This window comes from Eulemur rufifrons, chromosome 8 (assembly GCF_041146395.1).
Source record: "Eulemur rufifrons isolate Redbay chromosome 8, OSU_ERuf_1, whole genome shotgun sequence".
NCBI classification, from domain to species: Eukaryota; Metazoa; Chordata; class Mammalia; order Primates; family Lemuridae; genus Eulemur; species Eulemur rufifrons.
Genome location: NC_090990.1, coordinates 32923962 through 32938941, shown reverse-complemented (window position 1 = coordinate 32938941; position 14980 = coordinate 32923962). Strand labels below are relative to the sequence as shown.

The window sequence follows — 14980 nt, the reverse complement described above, 5'->3', positions numbered from 1 at the left end:
AGTATAACATATTGAAATAATATTCCTAAAGTCCGTAGGATGTGGACAATTTTGTATATCAAATCCTCCCTGTTGTGCAAGTTCTGAAGTGAATTTTTTTTTTTTTTTTTTTGAGACAGAGTGTTGCTCTGTTGCCTGGGCTAAAGTGCCGTGGCGTTAGCCTAGCTCACAGCAACCTCAAACTCCTGGGCTTAAGCAGTCCTTCTGCTTCAGCCTCCCAAGTAGCTGGGACTACAGGCATGTGCCACCATGCCCAGCTAATTTTTTCTATTTTTAGTTGTTTGGCTAATTTCTTTCTATTTTTAGTAGAGACGGGGGTCTCACTCTTGCTCAGGCTGGTCTCGAACTTCTGACCTCAAATGATCCTCCCGCCTCGGCCTTCCAGAGTGCTAGGATTACAGGCGTGAGCCACCGCACCTGGCCTGAAGTGAATTTTTTTTAATCAGAAAGTAGTGAGATCTTTGTACTTCATGATTTTTGTACTGCCTCATTCATAATTCCTCAGCAGGAAACACACACATCTCAGTGAATAATTGAACTTCTTTTGAGTAAGATAAAATATTTTCCCTGGTAGTCTCATTTTGCTACTACTGAGACCACATTTAGAGGGTGAAAACATAGTTATTTTATTTATTTATTTTTTATAGTCCCTCTGCCCTGTATTTTCATATAGCAGATGTCTTTTTCTGCTACGTCTAATTGAATTGCTTCTGTGGGTCTTTGTCTTCCTCACATAACTTCTTTTTTTTTTTTTTTAATTTCATCTTATTGTTATGGGGGATACAGAATTGCAGGTTACATACGTTGCCCATGTACCGCCTTTCCGCCCAAGTCAGAGCTCCAGGCATGTCCGTTCCCCAGGTAGTGCGCGTTGCACCCATCATGTAGGTATATATCCCTCCCCTTTACCCCCCCATAGTTATTTTTTTTTTTACAAGTAAAGTATTATGTTTTTTAAACCTGTGAAGTGTCATTGAAATGATAAAATAATATTTACACATGTAAAATAGATTGAATTCTATAGAGGATGAATGATTTTAGAGGCAGACTTTCATAACTGGCAGGCATGGTAGGCATTCTGCAGACTGAGGCAAGAGGATGTCTTGAGCCCAGGTGTTGGAGGCTGCAGTGTGCTATGATGGTGCTAGTGATGTGGCCCATGTTTGTGTCTTTAAGTAATTATAAGGTTATTTGGGTAGAGTTACTACAAGATTAGCTATAAAAGTTTTACTGACTTTTTTCTATATTTAACATGCAATGCTTTTTTTCTTATAGATATATTTTTATGGGGCTTGGGGGAGATGTTGTGTATGTAGGTTTAGTATCTTATAAAGACAGTTTTATTGTTCATTAAGTGTTATATAACGCTTATGCAGATATCTTTTTTGTGCACACTTAAAACTTCCACAGAAGGGAATTTTTCTGTTGGTATCATAAGACTCACTGATGTCAGTCATAAGGAAGCAGCCTAAAAAATGTCCTGCATATTTTTCCTAAAGTATTAAAAAAAAGATATGATTTCTTGAGATGTTATTAACAATGTTTTTTGGCCCAGATAATGTGAAACAATTTTGGTCTTGGGTGGAATAAATTCATCTTCATTAATGGAAGTGAGACTTTAATGTTATTGAATGTCTATTTTATCTAAACTGGCATTAACATGTCTTGGCATATTCTACATTTGGGGACTTTGACCTCATGTATAACTGCTGCCCTTTGACCCTCTTTTCTTGGTCTATTTTATTTTCTAGGTGCGCCACCGAGCTTCTGGTCAGGTGATGGCTCTTAAAATGAACACGTTGAGCAGCAACCGGGCAAACATGTTGAAAGAAGTACAGCTCATGAATCGACTCTCCCATCCCAACATCCTTAGGTAATGGCTTTTCCTTCCTTCTGGAGACCAATGAGAAAGCTAAAACATTGGAGGTTTGCTAGAATAGCACTGACAGCTAAAGACATGGATTCAAGATTTATCATGCTGAATCTATCTTGCTGGGGTTCAGCAATACTCTAGGTCTTTTTCTACCCACTGAGACTTAATTTTCTGGTAATTAACTGCATTTAATAAAGCAACTTCCTCTGTCTCTCAAGTTGCTTTACTTTCATTACAATGTTAGTAGCAACTCATTAGAGCAGTTGTTTCCTATTGCTGATTAGTAATTTATCATAGAGAAAAGACTGGTCTTCATGTGGTTATTTAATTTTCCTAATTGCTTTATGAAGAATCATAATTAAATTGGTGAGTGAAAATAAAACTGAAATTATGCCCTGAAACTACCCTTAACTTTTAGCACTCAGTTGAGGAGACGCAATTTGCCTTTGAGAATAATTTTTTTTATATAGTAAGGTTATAATCATCACTTTCTAGTAATCGGTATCTGAATCTTTCTCACCTTCATTGTTTTGATATGTTAGTGAGGCAATATATTTTCAAATGAGACTAAATAAGACAATTTAATTCAATATATATTTAATTAGTGCTTATGTGTAAGACACTTTAAAAAATCTAAAGTGCTATCTACTTAGTGTCATTTATTGCTAATATTTTATATACTTATATTGGACTAGAGAGAAATCACATGGCTTAAGTATGTCTTATTGATTTGGTCAATGGTACTAAATCATGAAATTAAATTATACTGCTTATTTGAAACTTTCTATCTTTATGTAGACTTTATAGTCCATGACAAAAAATATTAGTATTTTTATTGTAATGATAATGACTTTCTTTCAAATCCATAAATCAGATTAACACATTTTTTGAGCATCTAGTTTATGCCTGGTTAGGTGTGAGACATCAGAAAGGTATCAAGGTGTATATAAGATAGAGTGTCTGGTAGCAAGGAATTATACTCTGCTTGGGGACTTACATTGATGGAAAAAGAACTAATATTTAATAAATCAACTAAGACACCACCATTTGGGTAGAATAAATTTTAAGTGCTGTAGAAGTTCAAAGGAGTGAGAGAGCATATTAACTTGGCAGAGTCAAGGGAAGCCTTCTTGGAAGAGGGGACTTGAACTGGACCTTGAATTTTAATAGGATTTAGAAGATAGGGAAGGAACTCAGAAAGGAGCAAAATAGTGATACATAAAGCACAGATATAAACGTGCAAAGCTTTTTGAGAAGTCAGTGAATGAAAACCCATTTGGCTAATAATGACAATAATGAGAACCACCATTTATTGAAGGCTTGTTGAATGCTCAGTGCATTACTTACTTAAAAATTTAATCTTCACAACTTTCTCCATTGAAGGAACTGAGGCCAAGAGATTATGTATTGGCTAGGGTCTTTGACTCTGAGGCCTGAGTTCTTTGTACCAGGTTTCTCCTAGAAAAACTGAGGACTTGATAGTGTTGGTAGATAAAGGTAGAAAGGCAAAATTGAGCCAAATTATTCAGAAATGCTTTGCATAAAGCCAAAAAGTTTGTATTTTATGCTCTGTATATTGGATTCTGAGAAGGGAATAGCATGACAGTGTAACTGACGGCAAGATACAGTATGGTTCAGCTTTAGGAAGACTGGTGCCAAGAAATTGGTTTGAGCTTCCACCATATTTGAGAGTGAAATGAGTGAGGTTTGACTGGATATTCTGCTTAGGAAGTTTTAAGATGATCATATTTTCATCTTGCTCAAGTCATATTTTTATTGTTTCACTATTATTACAGAAGTGATACAAAATTGCTATGGAAACATTTAGAAAATAGAGTTAGTAAAAACAAGAAAATAAAAATTGCCCTTAATTTCAGTACCTAGGATTAAGATGAATGTTACTTAGCATTTTGGCATATTTCCTGCCAACCTTTTTCCATTTCCTCATTCCTTTCCTTATCCTCCTCACCATGAACTGGATGGGCAAATGCATAAAAGAGTGACTTTCAGTAAATTTTTGGATTACAGTGGCTCACGCCTGTAATCCTAGCACTTTGGGAGGCCGAGGCAGGAGGATTGCTTGAGGTCAGGAGTTTGAGACCACCCTGGGCAATAGTGAGACCCCATATCTATGAAAAATAAAAAAAATTAGCTGACGTGGTGGGGCGTGCCTATAATCTCAGCTACTTGGGAGTCTGAGGCAGGAGGATCACTTGAGCCCAGGAATTGGAGGCTGCTGTGAACTATGATGATACCACTGTACTCCAGCCTGAGCAACAAACTGAGACCCTGCCTATTTAAACAAACAAACAGACAAAACCTCAATGAGACATTACTTAATACCTGTTAGGGTAGCTATTGGCAAAATGATGAAAGATGACAAGTGATGACAAGAGAACTCTTGTACACTGTTGGTGGGAATGTAAATTAGTACAGCCACTATGGAAATTCCTCAGAAAACTAAAAATAGAACTGCATGATCCAGCAATCTCACTTCTGGGGATGTATCCAAAAGAATTGAAATCAATATGTCAAAGGGATAGCTGCACTCTCATGTTGACTGCAGCATTATTCACAATAGCCAAGATTTGGAATCAATCGAAGTGTCCATTAGCTGAGGAGTTAATAAAGAAAATGTGGCATATATACGCAATAGAATACTTACTGCCTTTACAAAGAAGGAAATTCAGGCCGGGCCAGGTGGTTTACGCCTGTAATCCTAGCACTCTGGGAGGCCGAGGCAGGAGGATCGCTTGAGTTTGAGACCAGCCTGAGCAAGAGTGAGACCCCATCTCCACAAAAAATAGAAAAATAGGCCAGGCGTGGTGACACCTGCCTGTAGTCCCAGCTACTGAGGAGGCTGTGCAGGAGAATCCCCAGAGCCTAGGAGTTTGAGGTTGCTGTGAGCTATGATGATGCCACTGCACTCTAGCCTGGGCAATAGAGTGAGACTCTGTCTCAAAAAAAAAAAAAAAAAAAAAGAAGGAGATTCTATCATTTGTGACAATTGGATAAACCTGGAGGACATTACAATAAGTGAAATAAGCCAAATGCAGAAGAAAAAATACTGCATGATCTCATGTGTGAAATCTGAAAAACTGGAACTCATAGAAGTAAAGAGTAGAGGTGGTTACCATAGGGTGGGAGTTGGGGGGAGGGACAGGGGAGATGTTAGTCGAAGGACAAAGTTTCAGTTAGACAGGAGGTATAAGTTTTTGAGATCTGTTGCATAGCATGGTGAGTATAACTAATAATAATATATTATGTAATATATTTCAAAATTGCTAAGAGCAAATTTCAAATATTTCACTATAAAAAATGATGAAGTGATAGATATATTAATTAGCTTGATTTGATCATTCCACATTATATACTTATATCAGGACATCACATTATATCCCATAAAAGTATACCATTATGATTTGTGTATTAAATAAAAGTAGTAACAGAGTATGATTAAAAATTAAGGTTCCAGATTATAGATTAAACTGCCTAGATTCAAATCCTGGGTCTTGGGAAAGTTACTTAACCTCTCTGAGCTTTAGTTTTCCCATCTGTAAAATGAAGATAATGGTAATAAATACATCATAAAGTTGTTATTGAGGATTAATTAAATTAGTACATGTAAAGCACTTAGAATAGTACCTGGCTTGTTGTAGGAGCTCAGTAAATGTTACGTGTCATTTTCCTCTGGCCTGTAGCAGCCTCTCTGTCTTTTTTTTTTTTTTTCTTTGTCCTTTTTTTTTTTTTTTTTAAGACATGAGGTCTAGGCCGGGCGCGGTGGCTCACGCCTGTAATCCTAGCACTCTGGGAGGCCGAGGTGGGCGGATCGTTTGAGCTCAGGAGTTCGAGACCAGCCTGAGCAAGAGCGAGACCCCACCTCTACTAAAAATAGAAAGAAATTATATGGACAGCTAAAAATATATATAGAAAAAATTAGCCGGGCATGGTGGCACATGCCTGTAGTCCCAGCTACTCGGGAGGCTGAGACAGGAGGATCGCTTGAGCTCAGGAGTTTGAGGTTGCTGTGAGCTAGGCTGACGCCACGGCACTCACTCTAGCCTGGGCAACAGAGTGAGACTCTGTCTCAAAAAAAAAAAAAAAAAAAAGACATGAGGTCTTGTTCTGTCACCCAGACTGGAGTGCAGAGCCACGATCATAAACTCATAGCCTCAAACTCCTGGGCTCCAGCCATCTTCCCGCCTCAGCCTTCCAAGTAGCTGGAATTACAGGCATGAGCTACCGTGCACAGCTTGTCTGTCTTTTATTCATTCATTCAGTCACCAAATATTTGTTGAGTACCTACTGCTATTTTTAATACATTTAAGAGTTTTTTGCTAAAGCAATGCTGTCCAATAGAACTCTCTGCAGTAGTGGAAATGTTCTGTATTTGTGCTGTCCAGTAGCCACATGTGGCTAATGAGCACTGAAATTAGCCAGTGCAAACAAATTTTTTTATTTGATTTGGTTTAAATTTAAATTGCCACATGAAGCTAATGTCCATTGTATTGGACAATGTTGGGCTAGAGTCCACCTATATCTTTGCCCTTGTTTCACTAGACATACATGTGTTCCAGGCTAGAAACATGTAGTGTTGTGATGAGACCATTGTTACCATTCCTATTCTATGTCTTCTTGATGGGCTTTCCTAGCTTATCTCCTTTTGTTCCCATTGTTTAGGAATGATCCTCCTCCCTGCAACTTACAAAATGTAATATTCTTTGCTTTCAGCTAAGTTTTCTAATGTATGAAAGGTAGCGTTAGGTCAGGTGTGCAGAGGCTGATGCCTATAATTTCAGGATTTTGGGAGGCCAAGGTAGGAGAATCACTTGAGGCCAGAAGTTCTGTTCAAGACCAGCGTGGGCAACACAGCAAGACCCCATCTCTATAAAAAATAAAAAAATTAGCTGAGCATGGTTGCATGCACCTATAGTCCTGGCTACTTGGGAGGCTGAGGCAGGAGGACCACTTGAGCCTAGGAGTTGGAGGTTGCCGTGAGCTGTGATCATGCCACTGCACTCCAGTCTGGGAGACAGAGTGAGATCCTGTCTCAAAAAAAGAAAGAAAGAAAGAAAGAAAGAAAGAAAAAGAAAGAAAGAAAGAAAGAAAGACAGACAGTATTAACTGTATCTTGATCTTCATAATAAGTGGACAAATGAGATAATATATATAAAGCTTCTATCACAGGAACTGTCACACTCTAAGTATAATACATGACAATTATAATTATTGTTAACCACAGTGGGTTTGTACTATGATAGTAACTGTTTTTGTTCTGCATAAGCCATCTGTCTGCAATATACTGAGGTTTAAAAGCCTGGAAGTGAATTAATTTTTAAAAGAAGCTTCTAAGTTTATATCTTTCATGTTTTTGTGTTTTCACTTTTCATTGTATATTTTGAATATAATACAAGGAAATTATCCTAATCAGTGGCCTAGAGCAAGCTAAGTCCTCTTTGTTTTTGTTACCCAGAGGCAATACTAAGGCACTAGAAACATTTATTATACTTCCCTAGGACTCCTTAAATATCAAACTAAGAATGACTGTTTTATTCTTAAAGTTCTTAGAATTTGTGTTTTCTAAATGCTTCTTAGTTGTATTAGCAATTTACTTTTAACACTAAATGATGTAAAGTTTTTGGCTACTGTTAGCATGGCTCTTAGTCTGTTTTCAAGCTATAAATACTATACGCTCTCTTTTTTTTTTTCTTTTGAGAAAAGATCTTGCTCTGTTGCCTGGGCTAGAGTGCAATGGCATCATTATAGCTCACTGCAACCTCAAATTCTTGGGCTTAAGTGATCCTCCTGCCTCAGCCCTCTGAGTAGCTGGAACTACAGGTGCGCGCCACCACACCTGGCTAATTTTTCTGTTTTTTATAGAGACAGGGTCTTGCTGTGCTGCCCAGGCTGATGAACTCCTGGCCTCAAGCGATCCTCTTGCCTCGGCATCCCAAAGTGCTAGGATTACAGGTGTGAGCTGCCATGCCGGACGTTATGCTCTCTTTTATAGGTGCAGAAGCTGAGGCAGAAATATGAAAGAGTTTTCCCCCAAATAGAGATTAAATCTAAATTAAGAAGAATCCATCTCATAGAACCTGAGCATTTCACAGATGTGAAATCAGGAGCTGGCCCTGGGAGCGAGGTTTGGTTTTGTTTTGTTGTTGTTGTTTTTTTTTTTTTTTTTTTTTTTTTTGAGGCAGAGTCTCACTCTGTCATCCAGGCTAGAGTGCAGTGGCATCATCATAGCTCACTGCAACTTCAAACTCCTGGGCTCAAGTGATCTTCCTGCCTCAGCTTCCCAAGTAGCTGGGATTACAGGCACATGCCATCATGCCCGGCTAATTTTTCTATTTTTTTTTTTTTTAAGAGATGGAGTCTCGCTCTTGCTCAGGCTGGTCTTGATCTCCTGACCTCGAATGATCTTCCTACCTCAGGGGAAGAAAGTTGCTGAGCTGATGAGGTTTCCATTCACCTCTCAGCTTCATCTAGCCAGGGCAGCTCCACTTTTTATCTGTTTCATATTGAACTTATGTTTAAGAGTTTGAAGAAAGAGCCTCCTGCTTAAAAAAAAAAAAGGGAAGGGAAAGAAAAGAAAAGAAAAGTTGAAAATTACTGTGTTTGTGATCTGGAAAGTCTACTTGGGAAGGAAGACTATCTGCATGATCTGCCAGATGGTAGGCATCTAATCCTCTGGGCATGCCTTGGTCCTCTGCTGCCAGAGCTATTGTGTGCCCAGCAGGAGTGAGTAAGCTGAACTTTTGTTGTAGTTTTCTCTTTTTTTCTTGACCCCAACTCTGTACTTCCCTTTTTCCTTTTGTCTCCCTCCCTCCTATGATTTCTATTTGGAAGGAAAAGAGTGGTCCTGGTAAGTCATAGGGGCAGTAGGTGTATAAATTTTCTTCCTGTGTATGTATTTTTTTTATACATGGGTACAGTTAAGATTGATTGTTTTATCATCAGTTGCGCTAAGTTATCAGTTAAAAAGAGGAACAGTGAAGTACTTTGCTGAGTGTAGGGACTGATTGTTTGGACCCTTTCTGAATAAGGTTGTTTATGCCAAGAAGTCTTGTGCTCAAGATCTGTAACCCAATTCCATGCCCTGCTCACTTCCACTCCCCAATGGCCTTTCTGAGGACCTATACTAGTGTTTGTTCTCATACTTCTTTGTTGTTCTTCATTCCATGAGAAATTTAATATTTCTTTTAGACTCCTCATTCACATTCTCATGCTTACTTCTTTTTAGGCCACATTATGATCTACTAATTTTCATTCAAAACTGTTTTAGCTCCCCTTCAAAATTCATTTGCAACAATATGGTTGTCATTGTGTTAAAATGAAGAATATGCCTTCAATTCACCAAATATTTACTTGGAACTACTTAGTCCATCCCTGTGCTAGGTAATAACATGATGAATACAAGAGAAATAGAGGCAGATTGTCTCCCAGATAGTCTCCTTAGGAAGCAAATTAAACATGTAGGAAACAGACTAACATCAGCTAATGCTATGAGGACATGGCAGGGTATTTGTCCCGTCTCATTTACTAAGATAAGAGCCGTTTTTCCAGTTATCCATTCTGATAAATCCCACAGATATCTTTAGTTATTCTTTTTGTTCCTTACTTTTAATCAGAAGCTAAGCTTTGATTCTAAATCAATAAAGACTTATATCTATTCCTTCCCTTATATATCTGCTATAATTCAGCCCTCTTAATTTTTACCTGAAGTGAATTATTTCCCCTATGGCTTCACTCTCTTTTTCATTCTTTTTAATATACACATCTAATTTTATAGTTTATTTCTTAAAAACCTTTCGTGGCTCACATTGATTTCAGATTTGAGTCAAAGATCCTTTAGACATACATACATACATACATACATCAATCCATCCTTTAGACTGACAGTTAAGGTTTAATCTGTTTTTCCAGCTTTATTGTCCACTCTTTCTCTTATATACTTACACCGCTCCACCATTTCCTAATTGTGTTCTCCAGGACAAGTTATTTAACCTCATGTTGAATAATTTTTAAATGATCAGGTTTTAAAAATATATTATCTTAGGGATGTGTCAGTGTGGGTGTTGGGTATGTTCCAGAATAAATGGGCAGTATTTAAAAATGATGGATTCATGTGGATCTCCCTGATTTTACCAGTGTAATCCTAGTGGGCGACTAGGTGAAAGAGTCTAAAGAGAGTTCTCAAAGCATCTTTTGTAATACTATAATAGCATATTGGTAAGGGTGTCTTAACATTTTTTTTCTCTTCACTGTGCCAATGTAGAAGGTCCAATGATTTAGGACTCAAATCTAAGTTCTAATTTCATATAACCAGAAAAATTTTGTAAAATAAAATATAGAATAAGCTTTAGTAATATTTATGTCATTATCTGTGGGTAGCGAAGTAGTACAATCCAGAAGGAAGATGACTTTTAATATAAACAATGGCTACCATTTACTGAGTACCCATTATGGACCACTATTGATTAATTTCCTGCCCCACTCCATTTTTTTCCTTTCCAGACCTTTCCCATTTCAGTAAATGAAATCACCATTCATCTATTACTTAGGCCAAAAACCTGCAAGTCATCTTTAATGTCTTTCTCTTACACCCTATTTCAAACCATCAAATAGTTTAGCATTATCTTTTAAGTATGTCCTGAGTCTGACTACTTCTTACCCCCTCCACATTTACTACTCTGGCTTAACTCTCCTAATTGATCTTCTGGTTTTCCCTTTTCCCCCACAATAGCCCCCTTGCCCCACAATAGCAAGAATTATAATTTATTTTTATTTTTATTCTTTTTTTGGAGACAGAGTCTTACTCTGTTGCCCTGGGTAGACAGCAGTGGCATCATCATAGCTCACTACAACCTCAAGCTCCTGGGCCCAAGTGATCCTCTGCCTCAGCCCCCTGAGTAGCTGGGACTATAGGTGCATGCCACCACACCTGGCTAATTTTTTCTATTTTTGGTAGAGATGGGGTCTCACTCTTGTTCAGGCTGGTCTCAAACTCCTGAGCTTAAGCGATCCTCCTGCCCCGGCCTCTCAGAGTGCTAGGACTACAGGCCTTGAGCCACCTCACCCACCCCAGAATGAATTTTTAAAAGGTAAATCAGATCATGTCATCTCTCTGCTGAGTTTCCTAATATGGCTTTTTGTCACCTTTCAAATAAAATCCAAACTCTGTGCTTTAACTACCAGGCCTTAAACGATTTGGCCTACCTGCTCTGACCTTATTTTGGATAGATCACCATTCTATTTTTTTTTTGTTTTTTTATTGTTTCCACATAACTGTGAACAGACCCCTCTGTTGTAACAAAAGGGCCTAGATCACCATTAACCATGCTGAGTAGTCTTGTTTCTCAAACACACCAAGCTTCCTCCTCCCTCCCTTCAAGGTCTTTGTACTTACTTTTGGCCTTTTCCTAGATTGTTTTATCCCAGAATCATATGACATGCTTCTGAAATAGCCCCTCCTCAAAGAAATCTTTTTGACTAGCCTCTCTAAAATAGCCATCCATATCACTATTGATTCCCTTACCCTGCTTTATCTTTATATCTCTCATCACTTCTGCAAATATCTTATTCATTTATTTTTTTACTTATTGCTTAAAGCCTCCAATATTGGATGAGCTCCATGCAAGTAGAACTTTATCTTGTTCACCATTGTATGCAGTACCTATAGAGGTATCTCTGGAAGCTGATACCAATTAGACGCAAGTCAGTTTGCATCACGGAAACTTTAAAAAGCTCAGGAACTGAAGGTGGGTATCAGGCTTGGGCTAAAAATAGGAGGGCTATTGAAAGTCTTTTAAGGGGTGATTGGGTCTGGAAGTTACCACCCCCATTTCTTGTAAGTAATAGATAACTCTGTCTCTAAAAAAAAATTATTTTAAAATTAGCCCAGAATTTGAGTCTGCCATGAAATGTGATTTAACACCAATGCATTTCAGCCTGAGTGACAGAGCGAGACCCTGTCTCAAAAAAAAAAAGAAAAGGTCCACTAGGTGCCCAGGACAATGAAAGAGAAACACCCACTTCAGAGCAAGTCATTATGCAGTTTTAGAATATGGGTAATAAAAAGAAGAGTCTAAGCACTTACAGGAAAAAAACCCCAGATTCCATACAAAGGGTTGAAAATCAGAATGGTATTAGGCCTCAGCACCAGCTCTGGAATCTAGAGCGATAGAACAGGGCTTTCTGAGAGAAAATGATTTCCTACTTAGAATTCTGTCTCAAGCCAAACTACCAGTCAAGCATGAGAGAAGAAAGACATTTTCAGACAGGCAAATTCTCAAAAAATTTGCCTCTCATGTGCCCTTTCTTCTGAACGTACTGGAGGATGTGTCCCATCAAAACACGGAGGTAAACAAAATAACAAAATAAAAATAAAATGGAAGCTATAAGATCTAGAAAGAAGGGGAGTAGAAAAATAACAGGAAGTCCCAAGATGACTGCTATGCAACAGTCTACAGAATAAGCAGCTCAAATTGGTGCAGAAGGATTACGACGATGTCCAGCAGAGATGTTGGGGAGGGGCTATGAGAAAAGAATTTATAGATTTTTTGATGTGTTTGGCAGGGTGGAAATCCATATTCAGAAGAACTTTACAATTCTATTGGAGGCTCTGGAATGAGTTAGTGGTAGGCAAATGAAAAAGAGGCAAAACACAAAAAATAAAAAATGTAATCATAATATAGTACTTGGCCTAGTAGTAATTATAATGAGTGAAAATAATGTAAATATTTGAGTCTGGATTTCCTCCCCCTATTGATTTTACACAAAATTGTGTTATAACAGTATTGGAGGGAAGTAGTTTAAGAGTCCTGAATCATCAGCCTCTACACTGGCAAGTCAGTAGATAAGGTCAGAAATAACAGTGTAAGTATGTTAGCTAGATGTAGGGAGGAAAATAGAAGAAACAGCTAAAAGGGTTGAAAGTGGTTCCCTCTGGGGAGTAGATTCAGTGTGGTATGGGCAGGGTGGGGGACTGTTATTTTTCATTATATGCCTATTTGAAGCTATATAAGTGTATACCTGATGAAAATCAAATTAGGAGGCTATTGCAATAATCCATATAGAACCAGTGGTGGGTGGGACCATGTGGTAGCAGTGGAGGTGGAGAGGAATAGCTGAATTCTGAATATTTTTGAAAGAGGCCTAGGATTTCCCGATGGATTGGATGTGGGATATTGGTACAGGAAGGGAGGCATCAAGGATGACTCTTACTTAGGTTTTGACTTGAACAACTGGAGGAATTGAATGGCCATAATTGCACTGGGGAAGACTTCGTGGGGAACAGGTTTGGGGAATGGGGGATCAGGAGATAGCAAGTTGGTAGTTGGACCAAGAAGTCTGGAATTCAGAGGAGAGATAACCTTAAGTAAATTGTGTAATATCTGTAATCTCAGTTTTCTCATCTGTGAAGTAGGGAGTTATGTATGTACCAGGTTGATGGGAGGATTAAGTGAGATGATACACATAAGTAATTTATCACACTACAAAGACATTAAATCTTAACTGTTATAATTTTTATTGTTATTACTATTACAATAATCTGAAGCATCATATTTTGAGGCTTCATAGCTTAATGTTTGAGAGTTAAGAATCCAGTCCCAACTCTGCTAGTTGTGTGCCCTTGGGCAAGTCACTTAATCGCTTTAGTTTTCTTATCTGTAAAATGGAGATGTACTTATCACATATATATATTTATCCCCCCCGAAGGGATCTTTAAAACATAACATCACATATGTTTTTATAAGGATTAAATGAGGTAAGTATTTAGAACAGTGTCTGACACATCCTTAAGTACTGAACAAATGTTGTACATCACCATCATTGCTGTCTGTGAACTCCTTGAAGAAGGGACCATCATGTTTATTTCTATAACCCCTACTTGCCTGGCACTGTGCTTAATATATATGTGATAGGCAGTAAAAATTTTTAAGTCTTCTGTTTATCTGTGGAGAGCACAAACCTTGTACATAGTTTGAAACATGCTTGTTAGATTGAAGTTTTCTTTCCTCTATATATTTCATTCACTTTGGGAGAGGGAGAAGAAATAAATCATTGTGAGAGTGTCGTTTCAGGAAGTATGCTCACATAAACTGAAGTACTATATTTACATTTTGCTATTTTGATATGAGTTTATAAGTAATGTTAGAATAAAGGATAAATTTGAGAAGAAAGAATAAGCTTTTTCAGGTTTGGGTTTATGGATGTTAGTTCTCTTTTAAACTTCCTGAATTAAAAAAAAAAAGCATTTTGGCAATACTTAAAGTCGCTGCATGTATATATATTAATAGTTATGCCTTTGTGTGGAGACTTGACATTTTGCTGCTTGCATGGCAGTTTTGAGCAATGTGGTTTAAAATTTTTTGGTAATGTCTGGGCATAGTGGCTCACGCCTGTAATCCTAGCACTCTGGGAGGCTGAAGCGGGAGGATTGCTTGTAACTCAGGAGGATTGCTTGAGCTCAGGAGTTTGAGACCAGCCTGACCAAGAGTGAGATCCTGTCTATACTAAAAATAGAAAAATCAGCCGGATGTTGTGGTGTGCGCCTGTAGTCCCAGCTATGCAGGAGGCTGAAGCAAGAGGCAACTCCATCTCAAAAAACAAAACAAAAAAAACTGAGACTAAGAATGAATTCAATCTATAAGTATTTAACAAAAAGCTTATGTTATTTTATTTATTTATTTTTTGAGACGGGTCTCGCTCTGTTGCCCTGGCTAAAGTGCCGTGGAGTAAGCCTAGCTCACAGCAACCTCAAAGTCCTGGGCTCAAGCCATCTTCCTGCCTCAGCTTCGCCAGTAGCTGGGACCATAGGCATGCACCCCATGCCATGCCTGGCTAATTTTTTTTCCATTTTTAGTAGCGACGGGGGTCTCACTCTTGCTGAGGCTGGTCTCGAACTCCTGACCTCAAGCGATCCTCCCTCTTGGGCCTCCCAGAGTACTGGGATTACAGGCATGAGCCACTGTGCCTGGCTCTTAGTCTCAGATTAATTTCAGTTGTTATTCAAGATAGAGGACACTTGTTTTCTTCCCAGAAATCTAGAGTGTTTTTATATTTATTAAACTACTTTAATATTTATAAGCAAGCAGATCTAAT

General features: G+C 38.2%; 1 protein-coding gene across 2 annotated transcripts in view; it reads left to right on the top strand.

Annotated features, from left to right (window-relative positions):
- Window positions 1–14980, top strand: part of TESK2 (testis associated actin remodelling kinase 2) — a 114112-nt gene that overhangs the window by 51573 nt on the left and 47559 nt on the right. For both annotated transcript variants that reach the window (XM_069479893.1, XM_069479892.1), the window contains one exon: window positions 1752–1873. In XM_069479893.1, the coding sequence (XP_069335994.1) occupies window positions 1779–1873 (95 nt within the window). In that variant the 5' untranslated portion in view covers window positions 1752–1778. The remainder of the gene's footprint in view (window positions 1–1751; window positions 1874–14980) is intronic.